Raw genomic sequence first — 17,489 nt, forward strand, 5'->3', positions numbered from 1 at the left:
CTGAGGCGAGATGAAGTCATCGTGGCAATGATTTGATGAGGCACCAATGAGACAAATGATGTGGAAAATGGGGAGTAATTGATCTGATGGGAAACAAACGGGATAATCATACGTATCACTTTAACCCTTAGAGGCTGGGTGGTTTGAAAGTTGGCCGAGATGTGAAAGTGTACCTGAGGGCTAAGGGCAGAGTGGCTGGGTGGTTTGGACACTTTTGGATTTAAGAAAGAGATCAGAGCCCGGTTGTTCAAAAGAAGTTAAATTTCATTGATGTTAAGTTAAATATCAACGTTAAATTCCTTAAACTTGGCGTTAGCTAACTTGGCGTTAAATTTGGGTTGTTCAAAACAACGTTAGGGTGAACTAACGCTAATGTTAGTAAATATTGCATCTTGGTTCACTGATGTTAGTTGCCATGGTAGGTATAGGTAATCAAGTTAAAGATAACGTTAGATTTAACTTAGGGTTTTAGGTAAGTTAAATCTAACGTTAAAGATAACGCCAATGTTAGGCTAATATTGTTTGAACAACTCAAAATAAAACTTGACGTTATCTTAACGCCAAGTTAGGAATTTTAACGTTAAGTTATCTTTAAAAATGTATTTCTTCTTTTGAACAACCGGGCCCTCAAATAGTTCTGCTCAACACCGCCTCAGTGACAAGTTCTTGATGCGTCTCATTCCTATCTTTCAGAAACACCGCCTGGTATCAGACGAAGACCTCCCACCGCCTCCGCCAGAGCTCATGGAAAAAGCCGCTCATCCAATCCACCGAGACGACTATATTCGACCCACCCCCATATCAGCGCTAAGTAACGCAATACCGATGACATCGATGAACATGCCGGAGGAAGATTTTGAAACGGACGAAGCTGAGGTAGGAAGAGTGTTCATCGGTCGATTCAAGAGCCCTATAGTCCGGTGTAACTTTCATCGGATAGATGGCCACAGTTGCGCATGTCATAGTTCATTTCCTCACGTGATGAGAAGTTTATAGGCCCTGAAAGACAATCTTCCGGTACTGAAACGTTAGGCCTTGAACAAAAGCTACTATTTCAAGGGAAACCTAAACTGCTATTGGGGATGCTACCCAACCTTCCAGACCTCGGTATTGTAGCCCCAGCCCACATTGTTTCTTAAATTTGCCAAATTCGTGCCCAGGCAAAGCCAAGTAACAGTGTCATGCTGCAGCACAGCTATTTATTCTGGCAAATTACGCCTGAGTAGGGTATTTGTTCTTTATGTGTAGTTAGTGTGTCACCAGTTAGTCCTTTCAGGAATATTGCCACGGTTTGCTTGTCAGTTTTATAGATGGCAGTCGAGTAGTTTGAATGCAACATTCTCTGTTTTCAGCTTGGCAATGATAAGATGCAGTTCCATAGATGTCTTTAGTTTCAGCAGAGCCATATAGATGGACATAGAGATGGTGTTGAATATAACTGCTTTTCGGATGTATTCGAAGCACTGGTCATTGCATTCAACAAAGTCATTGTGTTATCTATGTCAGCTTTAGTTCCTGACTATCGCAATAGATTTCTCCGTACAGCCTGACACGGATTATCAATCAGATGGTCGCATCTATACTCTAATAAAAATACAATATTAAATGCCATTTTGATAAATGTCATTTTTGACATAACGGGGAGAATTTGAAGCGTTATTTACGAGGAAATCAGTTTGCTTATACTGCAGAATTTATTTGAAAAGCGCTGCGTTATCTGACAAATGAAGGATCGGTTATTTTCTGTCTCATGACAGAAGTGGGTGCTGCTGTTTTGAAATTTGAACTGGTTATGCCCAAGAAAAGTTTTTCCAGGAATAAAGAAGGGCATGGTACTGATACTAATTTTAAAAGCTTTGCTGAAAGGAGCTGCTTTGGACTAGTGGATCGGACAGCTCGGACCCTTGTTCAAACCCCACGGTCAGAAAATTCATGGTGCAGAATGGAGCTGATTGGCCAGTAACCTCTCTGGTCAGATGTAGTATTGTTCCAGATTCGCTTCTTTCCAGATGAGTACCTCTTGCAGTGAATTGCCTGAACTTCGCTGAGTAATAGCATCAGCCTCTGTTGAATCTGACATCACGAAGGACAAGATGTCAGCAATATCAAGGCCGACCACATAAGTCATTCATTTTGTGTCCCCACAACAGTGCTCCCTGACTGGCATGATTTGCCTGTTAGTCCTATCCATCCCATGCATCACATCATATCATTGTAGCTATTCCATGTTTTTGCCTCTTAATAGTTCACGTCTGAACCGTACTGCCTTGACATTCCTATATAAAAGAATCATGAAATCATCTGTCATCCTCCTATTAGTGAAAAAAAAGTTGTTTTGCAAACGATTTTTGCAGCTGTGCAGTGACAGTTTACTTCCGTAATTACCAGCATGTCAGGTACTTTGGCTCTTCTCGTTAAGATCGAGAAAAAACACGTTATGAAGAATATATTATGGATAATTAATGTTCTTGGATGTAATGGGGTGGCTCTTCGGATTATCAAGGATCAATGGGGAAATTTTAATCTTGGGGCAATTTGTAGGTAATGGCCTTATCGGATAGTCTTGGAGAAGGGGAAGTGGTTCTTATTCTAAAGTAGCATTCGATGACAGCATCGAACATGTCAATTTGGGTGGGGCGTAGCTAGGGGGGGGGCGAATGCCCCCAAGAAGTCACCAAATATTGTGTTTTTGGACCATAACAGTAAGTAAGAAACTATCTGTCCTCTACAATGACATGGCAAAGCGAATCCTTGCTGTGTTTCATGGTGACAGTAATGACCTCACTTACGAATGTGGGGTTAACCTCCCGATATGTTCCAAAAATAATGTTTCCGTGGCAACGGAGCAACAATGACTGGCCCGGAAGTTGCGTTCATTGTTGAGGAGAGCGATATGATTGTACCTAACTTTGATCGATCATGTGTAGGGGATGGACATTGTTGACGTTGTCTGAGTCGTTGAGCGTAAAATCCTTAGATCCTCGATCATCAAATGAAGGGCTGGTAGTATGTTTTAGTGGTTTCATATATATGTGATGGTTACTGGAAGGAAGGAGTCTCATGGATGACTTTGATGAATCCTACCAACTTGTTGTTGTTGTTTGTGGCGTCTGCAACTGTAATCTGTGCAGCTTCGATTGGCAGGGTTGGAGAAGTTGCCCTGGTAAATTTAAACAGCCATCCTGAGGAGCATTCAAAACCAAACCTGGCCTGAGGGATAGCTGCAGTGGAAACATCAGCGCCTATTACCTCAGAAGTCCCAGGTTCAATTCCAAATCAGTCCTACTTTACCCATAAGATGGGGGAAACTCATAGACTAGTGGTTAACTCTGCTGGCTACCCCTCAATAGGACCCAGGTCCAGTCTTGGGGATTATCCTTGGGGAAGTACTCATTCAGAAACTGCGACTGCAAAATTCAGTCAGTCTATGCCGAGGACTGTTCTAACACCACCATTCATCGGCTTTGAGACATTGGTTAGAAATCCAACATGTGTAAGTTTCATTCGAAGCATTCTAAAAGCCGCCCTTAATCATCCATCCTGCTTCCTCATCTCGGGAGTAGCGATCAAACAACTTCAAAGCTGATGTATCTTTCCTGTCACCAGACACGAAGACAAACTAATTACTTTGCACTAATTGGTGAAGCGAACAGTAAATTTAATTACCTTCACTTTCTCGCTAAGTGCCGACTCAGGAAATGGCTGGAAAGTTTCCATATGGGCTCATGTAGTGCCCATTTGTGGAGAAAAACATCTGAGGTCACTTGATTGGGAAGTAATTTCAAGGTCAGGTGACTTGCGGATGATCAATAATCACCAGACTCCCAGGGAAGCATGGTGGCAGATTGGAAGAATTGGAACAGTTGTGGGTTCGAAAGGCATCAAAGTTCAGTTAAAATGTTAAAAATTAAGGACAAAAACGTTCATCAGAATTCCTGAAGGAAGACAGAAGATTGCAAAATTGCATAATTTCTCTTCTCCTTGCCTAAACATGTTGCGAAAGCATTCTAATTACTGCTGGTATTGATTCCCACGAGTGTCATCTATCTTTGGGAAGATCGGTCCGATCCATTCCCGATTCCTCCCATGGCATATTGATCCTTGTTCGGTTCAGTCTGGTGGACGGAGCTAATCGGGGAATGATCGCAAGAAGATTGGCTGAGATCCACAGGATGTCTAGGAATGGTGTCCCCAGTGGGGTCGTGTACTTCTGAAGAACTCCCTGTAGAAGAGTCTCCCAAGAAACTCTGACAGAGACGGTCTCGTACATTTATTTACTTGCATTTATCCTCCTACACATGACCTGAACCAGAATTATTTCATGTTGTTAACCGACCCTGCTTGTGCTGGCCTCCATTTTGAGAGACTCCGGTGACACACACTATTGGCGTAGAATTGTTTGAGAAAGAACTTGTTTGTGCGGACTTGGAATTCTTTCCATCAACACCATCTCAACAGCTTCTGCATTGCATACGAGACAGAAATTTCCCAAGCATCTTTTGAAAGAAAGAAAGCGTAATAACACCCAAAGGAAATTGGTAGAAAAAGTAAATTACGCATGTTGCATCATTACGCCCAAGGAATTCATCTGTGGCGTTATTACACCACGACAAGTTATTAAGCGTAATGAAGTGACCATAGAGGGAGCAAAAACAAACTGATTGGGCAAGATTATTACCATGGTTATAAGAAACAATCTGCATAGATTACCGCTGGCCCTATTCCCAGATCAAGTGGTGACGATAAAACATATAAACTATCGGCTCTTTCTAAAATATCGCATCGGATAGGTGGTGATGTTTGGTAATAATTTGGTGTAATCAATGACAGGAAAATAATGTTAGGTGACAGTGATGAATTTTTCAATTCATGAAGAAGCAGTTCCTTGCCGTACAGAATTACTCAAAGTGATCTTATCCCAGCATTCTGGTCTTGACTTTGCAAGCTACTCATATTTTTCACTTGCTCGGGTCTTTTGCTTGCCCGACACCAGACACAAGGATTCTTGGTTTTATGTCTCCTTCGAAGGACTGTAAAGAGCCAGGAATTTTAGGTCCTTGAAAGCCACGATGCTTCATCCAGAAATGCAATCTGGGGTTCCGCCCACCGGAATCGAACCCAGGCCCTATTGCGTGGTAGCCAGCAGTGTTCACCACTAGGCAATGAGACTCCTCAAGATGGTCACCCCATGACATCAAAACAAATTCTCACCATAATTCAGCACCATACAGCCATGTCACTCAGAAATCCACAAAATCAATTTGAATTTTCAATCTACAACCAGTGTCTCCCCAATCGTGGTTTACCACAGTTCATTATGTATAGCCCATGGTCCTTCTGCTGATACTTTAAACCTGTGGCTGTACCATCAAGAAAATTACCCGCCCTGGGAAGTCTCCTGCATCCAGTTGCTTCAATCAACTGGAGGATATTGTCATATTTTGTATGGTGTATTTTGAGACGGGCACTTTGTTATGGAAGTGGTGGAGATATTGGTTTGGTGTCGAGGGATATCAGCGACATTGGCTCAGGAAGTGATAGCCATTTGGATAAACTTTCAAAGTGATTGGTTTTGTGATACCGCCTATCAACAGAACCAGTGACATTTGGCTCAAATCAAGGACTAAGAAATTGGTATTTTGGGGTAATTGGCTCTGGATTGGATACCCAGGATGTGATAGCCATTTGAGGAGCTGCTGTGGTCTATTGGCTCGCACACTCGACGAGTGACCAATAGACTCCCTGGTTCGATCCCCACAGTCAGTGTGAGACTCTAGGCAAGTCTCTTTGTCTAACTGGCCTGGTGTATAAATGGGTACCGGTCGCAAATGGTCAGGTTGTGCCACTAGTAGCTTATCTGAGGTCTACTGAAAAGTTTATGGGTAGACCAGGGTTTAAGTTTTAAGTCAGATGAAAACTATACCATGGTTGATATCAGACTATCAAAAAAGTAACTCTTAGCCTCATGAGGCTGGAGGCTTGCAAATTTGACTTTCAACATGAGAGACTTACAACCTTGAATGAGCAGTGATTTTCATTGTAGAAAGGAGCCTTTGTCGTATGAAGACCTCGCACTGATCAGAATCCTATTCCAACAAACTGTTCACATTTCAAATTCTATATCGAAGTGATTTCCCAAACGGAATGAAAATTTCAGTCATTTTCGTCTCTACGTCCTGATTTCTTCCCCAAGGGATGAATTCACATACCCACGATGAATCAACATCATTATTGCTTCATCATTTCGCACAATAAAATCCTTTCCCGGCAAGAACTCGAGTATCAATATGAATCTCCTGAGGATATAGTTTTAGTCATATTGCAATGGTGTAAGAGTGTGTCGTAGCCCTTGTGGTGACAAAATTACATTCAAATTCAGAAATATGATGAGTATACCACTGGGGTATTTGGTTGAAATTGGTTTAGTCACAGCAGGATGTGGTTCTCTCTCTGGTCTTCTGCACCAGATCTGGTCTTTTTGCACCAGGCAGCAGGTGCTATAAGCCAGATCAAAGAATAGATGCTGGTTTTCTTTTGCTCCAGCCAATGACTATTTGGGCTCAGTTGCAGTGTCCTTGAATAATTTCGAAAAAGGGTCATCACTGCCAAAATATTCTGTTGCGCTCTAACCAAAACCCCTCCTTGAAGCATATGTCAGTCATTCTGCAATCAAGCCTTTCTTCTGTCACAACATTTTTCTACTAGGAACACAGACAAATTAGAACCTCTATAATTCTTGCATGTCGGACACAAATATGTATGAAATGCCTCATCCCACCGGCACTGTTAACTGAATTAGATCAGGACACCGTCTGACCATAAAGTTAATTCGCTGGGTATGTCATGCATCGGAAACGAAGCTTCGTGCTCTGTTAATGTCCCTGATGATGTTGGGCGAACACTTGGCAATTCCAGCCAATCTTTTGGTACTAGTTTGAATTGGCAGAATTTTCGCATTATTACCATGAGATTATCCATAAAGAGTTCCAGTGTTACCAGAATGTGGTGTGGATTTGACTTTCCAAATGCTTTCAGAGCAAAAGATTGATGTCGATTGATAAAGTGGATTTGGGCAACTCAAAGATGATGTATGTTTCAAGATGGAAAATGACCTGTTGAATACTCGGACATCATCCATTTGGGGATGGACCATTAGCCGTCTGGCCTGGCAATACCTGCGTACGAACAATGAAGTAAATAATGGGCGTCCATCGAGACGTTCACAACATCGATAACAGCCGGCTGGCGGACGATATTTTCTGTATTTGGTTGGCGGCCAAGAGGTATATGGTGATGGTTATATATGAGAGATCAGAGTAAGACCAAAGTGTGTTGTTGGCCATAAGGATTGGGAGTCCACCACAGGTTAGTGGCCATCAGTGCAGAGTCTTTCAGACACCAGATCCAACAGGCCATGCACTTGTAAAGGCCCTATTTGGTTTGGGATTCTGAAGAGGTTTTTCTCTTAGCTGTAAAACCACTCTGGCTTGCATATTTGTTTTGGCTGAAAAATCTTCAAAAGGTTCTTCAGTGCTCAAAAACCTTTACTTTGTTAAGAGTGTGGCGTACTAACCGGTCCAACGGATGCAAAGACATGTAAATTACCAAAATGTCCCTAATAATATCGCAATATATCATTTTGATCAGCTGCCGTGTATAGATCAACCCAATCTTCGAGTGCTATTCTTGATTACTCATTCATACCATAATAAATATTAAATTCCGTCTCGCTTGCATGAATTGTGGGTATTCTTCACTAATGAATCGCTGATATTTTTAAAGAATTTCACATCGAAATTGGTGGGCGTTCTATCCATTCATCTCATAAAGTTTTTTTTCAGCTCAAATTGGCTCTACTGATTAAAATTTATTTCTTAGAGATATCGTGTTGCTCCCATTGAACTCTGTAAAGAATGTTTCAATCGTCTTGCTCGTGTTGGTGTGAAAGCTTTTTGGTAAAATTGACTTCATATAAAGAAGTTGTTTTTGGATTGAAAGGAATTCACCCAAATGGTGCAACAGCCCATGATATCATGCATCATAGTCGTACTAAAACTCTCGATGGTGCAGCTCAAATATGGTCAAAACCCGAGCTGGAGGTGTGACTTTTGGCGTAACCCAAGAACAGATGTGTTGATTCTTTCCGACTCCGTCACAGATGTACCTGTTGCTCTAAAAAGCAACCTCTTTGACAAACAAGGAACGACCGCATTCTGAAAAAATATCATACACCTCGAGTGCGGATGCTGGAGAATTGGCTTCAGTGCTACTTGGCTCGTAAACATCTTCAAAGGAACCGTCACAGAGCGGAGGCTATTTTTCTCGCTCTGTCGTAGATCAAGCAGATGATGTTGTATTTCTTCCAACGCAATCGCGGCATATTGCTTCGACGTAAGCTAGGATTTTATCACGGTTTCTAAGGCGCTTTAAAAAATGATGTCATTATCTGAGCTGATGTGAGTCTCTAGAGCTATGAGGTCACGTTGGGTCGTTGTCACTCTAGATGGTTCTTTGAAAAATATTTTATAGTTCAAATGCTCAGTTACGAAATTCTATGCCGAGGCAATTTTTTCAGCACTTTGTCGTTGATCAAGCAGATGATGTCATTTCTTTCAACGCAATCAGGGCATATTTCTTTCAACATAAGTTGGGATTTTATCGTGATTTCTAAGGAGAGGTTTTAGATTTATTCCGTCATTAGAGCTAATGAGTCTTCGGTGCCGTGAGGTCATTCGGGGTAACTGGCGCTCAGATGGTTTCCCCTTTACCTGATATAGCTCGCAATTACTCTGTTTTGCAGCTTCGAGCTGAAGCTAGACAATGTCCTATCTTTTAATGCAATCAGGGCATATCACTTCCAAAGTAAGCTAGGATTTTATCACGGTGTCTAAGGAGCGGTTAAAAAATTATCTCTTCCATTAGATCAAATGAGAGTCTTTGGCATAAAAAGGATATTTTTCGTAAATTGTGTCAACTGGTTGCCAAATGTTCAGGTAAACCACTGTCAACCACCAATTTTTTTTTCGGCCCTTCAAATCTCATGGTTTTTTCAAGTACATGTAGCCTAGAATTGCTGTTTTAAAGATATTTTTTGATTGGAAAAACCTCAAGGTATTTCATAATTCCCCAAAGAATAACCTTTTTCAGATCACAAAAGTAACAAGGGGAAAATATTTTGCAGTTTATGGTGCCATTGACTGCCTGATATCGTGACTCAACAGATAAGAGCTATTCGGGTGTTTCGCAGTCAAATCTAGCATGTCATTGGGCGTTCGGTTTGCATCGTAAGCCAATCGGTCATATCAAATGGCCTGTTGCTGTTTGCCAAGTGTCGCTTTGTCATGAATCTTTCATGAAATGAGGTTGTGATGCCGATAGTGTCGTCGTGCTCAGCTTGGTTGAAGTACTTGGCAATATCGGCGATGGTGGATTGGGGTAGGATTGCTATGACTTGGACTGGGATGTTGTGGGATCAAATCGACCGTTGCATGATTGTTTCTCTCCTTGAGCAAGACGTTTTATTGAGCTTCTTACCAATTTGGGCCCTAGCTCCTCCTATAGTCTCCCTTTAACGTGAATGGGGGAGTTAAACTATTGGAACAGCAGGAAATCCTCCAGTGGGGTGCGAATACTGCCCAGAAAAGCCTGACGGTTTCTCTCAATTGATTGGTCTATGGTCGTAATTGACTCCTGACCAATCAATCAATGAGTTCGCTTTGGTCTGTTATTGTATCGTATGACTCCAAAATTGATCAAATCAGATCAAATGGTCGCTTTTGGCCTGAGATAACACTAGCGCATGCCAACTCACCGCTACAAAAGCCAGCAACAATTAGCTAATTATCGTAGGGCAGGTCAATAATGTCTAAAAAGACCCCCTCAGAGATCATATCGACTTGTGTCCAATAGCCAAGGGCAATGAGGTCTAAGTACACGTCCTCTTTCAATCGTTTAATGCATTTTTTGAGTGATACCGTGAGCCATGCCAGCAGGTTCATTGCCCGAGCATTCATGCGACGTATCGATTGAATAACGTCTGGGAAAAAAATGTGTTCAATACCAGGCATCGTTGTTCTATTTGCTGTTCCAACAGCTTCAATTTTTGGCTAATCAGGCTGAAATTGGTTACATTGGTTAATTTCAAATCTTCTACCCTGTCAAAGACATTCCAATCAGAACACCTTGATAAAAAATCCTTTTCATGGATAATTCGATAACTTCTGCAAGTGCCGTGCATTCATGAAACACCTTGATGTAATACTTTCGGCAAGAGCCCTGCATCGAATCGTTAAATCCTTTTCATCAAACACTTTGATTCGATACTTTATACAAGACCCCTGCATCAAATCATTTAAATCCTTTTCATCAAACACCTTTATTCGATTCTTTATACAAGACCCCTGCATCAAACCGTTAAAATCCTTTTCATCAAACACCTTTATTTGACTCTTTTTACAAGACCACTGCATCAAACCGTTAAAATCCTTTTCATCAAACACCTTTATTCGATTCTTTATACAAGACCACTGCATCAAACCGTTAAAATCCTTTTCATCAAACACCTTTATTTGATTCTTTATAGAAGAGCCAAACATCAAAGTGTTACTTTCTCAATGTCAAACGGGCCGTAATTCCTAATCAAAGTTCAAAGAAACGTAGACCAATGCAATGAATGGTAAGGATTCATCGTCACGTTGAGAACGTAACTCAATTCGAATAAATGATGGTAGGCCATAGAGAGAGACGTGAATGTTCTCTCTAATGAATGTTCGTTCTAATGAGAAGAAACCTTAAAGCAATAACCGTCGCTGAAATCAACAAATGAAATTTCTCAATTCCCAAGAGGGGCTTGTATCGCTTTGATGAATAGCAGTGATTGGTATTAGCGTATGCAGATCTTGAGAAATCACCATTGATAGATTGCATGGATTATTCAGGTGGTTAACTGCAGGTACACTAATGATGCATTGTCACATCGGCAGGCACTGAGGTCATCAACAAGCTCGTCCCCTTGCTTGAAATAGACAACAGGTGGAAATGACCTTAATCTTCGTTATTCCTAATGATTTTCTTCTTCTTGAGCGTTCTCTCGGCACTTGGAGAAGCCATTCTTCAGGGAGTTTATATTCCTCCTCCAAAGCATGTTGAGGGTTTACCTGCTACTACGATTAGGCACCGGCAAAATTGACCTCTCAATTCTGTGGAGAGTTTATATCAGCAACATGCAGCGCTGGTACCCACAGCGCCAACCAGTCGAAAACTTTCACAAGATAGTATCTGACAGTCGACGGCAGTTAAGTTTGATGACTTCGGGTTTTTTAACGCGGTAATAGGACAGGAAATCGATAGGAAGTGTTCAAATCCCCTGTGCCCAATTATGATTCGTTGCCGGAAGATGCAATGCATACAAGTCGAGCGGATGTAGATTTTTCAGACGGTTTTGAATTTTTTCCTGTCGTACGTCGCTAAGTGAATCTAATTTCTACCCTTTAAGACCTGGTGATTTATTATCATGCCAATGGGATGTTCCGAGGTCTTTCACTCACACGCAGGGGGGCGATTACCTGGTAGTGGACTGCACCCTGTCAGTGTGTCCACATTTGATTTCCATTCCAGTAAATCATCAGATCTGACCAAATCAATTCTGACACAACCATGCCAATATTTCAACATATGACAGTCTGTTGTCCAATCACAAATTAATATTTCATTCCAGGGACGTAGTGACAATTAGTGTCACAGATTATCCGATGGGACTGTTGCCCCGTAGTGGATTTCACCCTGTCCCTCGGTGCCCATTATTGATTGTCGTTAAACGTTGATAACTTGTACGATAGTTCTACATTGTTAATTGTATGGAGCGTTTGGCGTTATCAATGTAAGGCTAGCTAGCATTCATGTGCAGCTGGCTAGTCGTCGCGTCGGGCTAGCGATATTAGCCCATGTATGCGTCCATCTGCTGCTAGCGGATATCCGAGGTAACGTTTATAGAATATGGATGGAATAATTCTGGGAACTTGAGTTGACAAGTTCGGCTTAAGTTGTCTGCTCTGTGGAGCTTTGGAGTGTGAGTGTATGCTTGACACGTGTTCCTGTACGCTGAGCTATCTCAGCATGGAGAGTATCAGTATATTAGCTAGTTGGATGTAGATGGATACACTGTGCACTGTTGCTAAGTGTTTGTTTCTCGACAAGTAGGATAGCATTCTATTCATGTCAGAGGAGAATGGCTTTGAGATTTCTTTCCAAAAGTGTGGATTAATTGCAGTTTTTGAGAGATTCAGTGATTGCGTATAGGATTTATTAGCAGTAGATGGATGCATCTATATGTCTTAGCCTAGCATGCTAGCATAGTTCTGCCGTGGATGTAAGTGACAGGTTTGGTTTATAATTGCCTTCGCGATTGATGGCTGATGTGTCAAAGTGGCGAATTGAAATTGAAAAATTGCTTGAGAAGTTACTGGTGGAATGATATTCTGCTTTCAATATTTGCGTTTCTTGTTTGGAGTAGTAAAAGGTAAAATCGTAAGGCCGGATGAGTTTGAAGTATCGGTCAGAAAAACGTTTGATGTTGGTACATTGTGGTGTCTTTTATGGTGTATTGTCTCTCATCGCACCATTATTCGTGGACACGTCTTTATTGGGCCATCTTGAAAATTCTTCGCCTGCTCATCGCGTGTCTCACATCACGATTCACACATTACCTGCTAGATGAATTTGTGGGGCTGTAGAGCTCAATTATGAGAACAATAAAGACCCGATGACAACATAATCTGTGGCGGACTAGCTATGATGGGTCAGGGGAGACCAGATGGTATTATGGGGGATTGGAGAGCCAGGCTTTATGGGTCGGAGGCCGGGACTGCCAAGGGTCCAGATTGGGGAAAAGTTAAGAACCGATGAGAACATTATCAGTGGGGGATCGACTAGCTATGATGGGTCAGGTGAGACCAGATGGTCGTGTGGGGATTGAAGAACCTGGCTTTATGGGTCGGAGGCCAGGACTGCCAAGGGTCTAGATTGGGGGAAAGTTAAGAACCGATGACAACATTATCAGCGGGGGATTGACTAGCTATGATGGTCAGGGGAGACTAGATGGTCGTATGGGGATTGAAGAGCCTGGCTTTATGGGTCGGAGGCTGGGACTGCCAAGGATCGAGATTGGGGGAAAGTTAAGAACCGATGACAACATTATCAGCGGGGGATCGACTAGCTATGATGGGTCAGGGGAGACCAGATGGTCATATGGGGGATTGGAGGGCCAGGCTTTACTGGTCAGAGGCCGGGACTGCCAAGGGTCTAGATTGGGGGAAAGTTAAGAACCGATGACAACATTATCAGCGGGGGATTGACTAGCTATGATGGTCAGGGGAGACTAGATGGTCGTGTGGGGATTGAAGAGCTTGGCTTTATGGGTCGGAGGCTGGGACTGCCAAGGATCAAGATTGGGGGAAAGTTAAGAACCGATGACAACATTATCAGCGGGGGATCGATTAGCTATGATGGGTCAGGGGAGACCAGATGGTCGTATGGGGGATTGGAGGGCCAGGCTTTACTGGTCAGAGGCCGGGACTGCCAAGGGTCTAGATTGGGGGAAAGTTAAGAACCGATGACAACTTTATCAGTGGGGGATCGACTAGCTATGATGGGTCAGGGGAGACCAGATGGTCGTATGGGGGATTGGAGAGCCAGGCTTTATGGGTCGGAGGCCGGGAATGCCAAGGGTCCAGATTGGGGGAAAGTTAAGAACCGATGACAACTTTATCAGTGGGGGATTGACTAGCTATGATGGGTCAGGGGAGACTAGATGGTAGTATGGGGATTGGAGAGCCTGGCTTTGTGGGTCAGAGGCCGGGACTGCCAAGGGTCCAGATTAGGGGAAAGTTAAGAACCGATGACAACTTTATCAGCGGGGGATTGACTAGCTATGATGGGTCAGGGGAGACTAGATGGTAGTATGGGGATTGGAGAGCCTGGCTTTGTGGGTCGGAGGGAACTACCAAGGGTGCAGTATTGGGTGGTAGGAAAGAAGAAGACTGGTAAGAACAATAAAGGCCCGGTGATAACATTATCAGCGGCGGACCAGCTATGATGGGTCAGGAGACGAGGTGGAAGCATGGGGAATTGGAGAGCCTGGCTTTTTGGTCAGAGGGGACTACCAAGGGTGCTGTTCAGGGGATTGGATAGATAAAAACTAGACACGAAAGTCTCAGCCTTGATTATCATCCATGTGTCAGTCCCTCGATGAATAATGACCCTGACCTTTGGCGGATTACCATACTGTAATTGGCTCCACACGAACTTGGGTCCCATGAGTAAATTTAACTACTGCTGATGTTTCCTCTGCAATTACACCACAGATTTTCTCAGTCTGACTTTGCCAAGTTTCTTCTGCAGTGGTGAGGCGTCCTTGCCCATTGATGCATCTTATGGATAGCAACTTTTTCTAACAGAAGGTTTCAGCTTATAATGGCTGTAGCCATGCCTGGCATTGCAGAGATTTATTTTTTAAAGTGTGGTGTGAGCGGTGGCATGTGGTTTGCATGCCGGACTACGCAACAAGTGGTCTTGTATTCAAATCGACACCTGAGCCACTTTATATCAAGGGTGACATAAGTCGATATGCCACTTTGATGAAACATACATGTAGATGAAATGATATCCCTAAATATTTCAGGTTTCTGACACATCTCTTGCAACCAGAGAAGTTGTCCCAAGGATCACCATGCAACCTCACCAAAAAATTGAATCAAAGCTTCACCAGAAAAATTTGTCTCGCTAGCTGCTTTGGGAGAATGGGGACTGCCGCTGACACTCGTGGGGGTGATGATATGATTTAAACCTCACCCCGCCCATTCATCAAGTCTTGAGGTGACAAGAACCGGGTACACGGCACCATTAAATATCATTCATCATGATGTAGCAGAGATTTATTGCCGTATTGATGATACTACAAATGTGGTATAGGATTTTCCATGGCAGCTTCAAGTATGTTTGATGGGAAAGTGGCCAGCGGGATGTTGCGAGGTCAGAGGGATTATAGCTTAAATCTGTGTCTATAGGGATGTTTTTCGAGATGATGGTCTGCTTGCATTCAACGCTTTGTTTGGCTTCCTAGTTTTCATTGTTGATGTTAAAGTTGGAGTTCACAGTCTGTTGTCAACTATGATATAGGTTATACTCTGACTTCACACCCCAACCCCAGTTTATCCTGAAACCTTTGATTAGAACTCTGATGAGCTTCTGATTCAGTGCTACAACCTGAGCGTTTCTGACCAGTACCCATTTATACATCTGGTGGAGTAAGGCCAGTTAGAGTCTAACATCGGTTGTGAGGTTCGATAAGATTTTGGTCATGACCACTTTTGAAAACTGCCAGTGAGAAAGCAATAAGAAGCTGATGACGGATAGTCGTTTCCTACGAATTTTTCTTCCCTCTCAGGATTGGTTTCAGGTAAAAACAAGCAAAACCCACCAAATTTGGTACAAATAAGGAACAAAAAAGAGAAACATCGTCATCAAATCAACGATTTGTGTCCAAGGTCAATATGTTAAAAGCTGAAACGTCCAATCTGAATAATGAATGCAGCTAATTTCTCTATCGTTTCTGTGAGTCAAGCCAAGGGCTATATGACACAATCCAAACACGAGAACCTGTCACATGTAAGGTTCTGTTTGGTCAAGCCAGTTAGCCTTGGGCAATGGTTGCCATATCAATGGAAGGGAAACAGAAGTCCATGGAATATGTCAATGTTGTATGTGCTCATGTGATGAATTGATTCTGCTGCAATATCATATGATATCTTAAGTGATGTGGTCTCCTTCGGAGACGATGGTTATAGCTACCTCTCTATTAAGGACAGCCTCGGGAGTGACAAGTGCTGTGCTTAACAGAGAGGTGTCCTGATTAGAGAGGTGATTTTTGATACAGTAGTTTGAAATAAGCACTCTTTCAGTGCAATGATACATTTTTGGTTGGTTTCTGATAAAGAAAAACCAAATGCGAGCATGAAAGGAAAAGAAAAGAAAAATATCAGATTTTCATATCCTTCAATAGCGCTGACCCAAATGAACCTATGCTGTTCCCAGACTAGCACTATCACTTATCATGCGACATACCAGTCTATAGCATTCATTAGCAGATTAGCACACTAGCGAAAAAAAAGAAACTATTCTATGTAGTAAGTGTTAGCGTGACTCGCGCCTATGCCAATGACAGAACCATGTCTCTCGTAATTTAATGAGCGGCAATGAAATATCGTTGTTGTCGTTTCGTGGTACATGACCAGGCATTCATCATTGATGAACTGTGGGTTTAATTACCGATGAATTATGGTAGTATATGGTAGTACAGTATAAATCATCTCAAGACTGACAAATGTTGTCCTTAATGGAGAGGTGTCCTTATCATGAGGTCAAGTTTAGTGGAAACACTGAGGTGCCTAGACAAAATCCACACTGGAGAACTCTCGCAGTATTCACATGATGGTTAAAAATAGTCTGGCATTCTTAAGGTTTCCACCGGTCACCATGACTGTGGGCAGTTTGAGATTGCATGTGACATGGTTGTTGACAAGCTGTCATTCAAGAATCAACTTTGCAGGATAATATTGCCCTCGGTGTCACAAATGATGTTCGAAATAGCGTAGCATGCTTGAGGCTTTCATTGCCCACATTTGCACCAGTAGCATTCATTGTTTTGATATTGTTTGTCATAACCAAAATAGTTCGGTGCTAATGATCGAAATCAACATCTTGCAATGAAGAATGACATCGTCCTCACTGAACTAGCCGCATGATTGCTGGAAATAGCCTTGCGTGCTAGGGGCTGCCGGTGGTCACCATGACAGCTAACGTTAACTTATATAGATCATATCATTCAATATTTTGATATTGTATATGGCATCAACATTAAAAGATTGTTATTGTGGTATCAATTTCACAGATAGTCACACTAGTCTGTTATAGCTTAATTGTCTTCATGTCTGAGGACAATTATTGCATATTACAAACTGTTGAAAAATGCAGTGAGAGAAATACTCGTTATAGTAAAATGAACTATAGGGGATAATGATGCTGTATTACAGCATTGACGATCTCATCAAAACATGGACACAAAAAACACAGTACCACAAACAACATTGTTAGCAAACTTTGCAAATTATTTTCGATTCTTCTGGTAAATTTGCCGTGGAATTGGCCTGTTTGCTTGCCAGCTGATTCTGTTTGCAGCAATGAGGAAGAAAATTTTGATGCGGAACTCATCAGTGTTGCGTTCTGTCATAAAAAAGAGATTCTGAGGGAGAATGAAGCTACTATGATGATTTTGATGATCAAAACAATAAATTGACAAGAGCAATGGATTTTGCTGCAGCTCATAGAGATTGAATGATGGCCAATGTGGGTCTTGCCATTTTGGTTCAAAGCCCCACAACAGTGCCAAAGATTAACAATCAAGTAACGATCAATACCACAATCAAGTAACAATC

At 42.2% G+C, this 17,489-nt stretch overlaps 1 protein-coding gene across 19 annotated transcripts in view; it reads left to right on the forward strand.

Moving 5' to 3' along the window:
• LOC135494256 (disks large homolog 4-like) overlaps positions 1 to 17,489 on the forward strand; it is a 148,402-nt gene that overhangs the window by 37,354 nt on the left and 93,559 nt on the right. For all 19 annotated transcript variants that reach the window (XM_064782130.1, XM_064782125.1, XM_064782127.1 and 16 more), the window contains one exon: positions 694 to 876. In XM_064782130.1, coding sequence (XP_064638200.1) covers positions 694 to 876 — 183 coding nt within the window. The remainder of the gene's footprint in view (positions 1 to 693; positions 877 to 17,489) is intronic.

Source organism: Lineus longissimus, chromosome 10 (assembly GCF_910592395.1).
Source record: "Lineus longissimus chromosome 10, tnLinLong1.2, whole genome shotgun sequence".
Lineage (NCBI taxonomy): Eukaryota > Metazoa > Nemertea > Pilidiophora > Heteronemertea > Lineidae > Lineus > Lineus longissimus.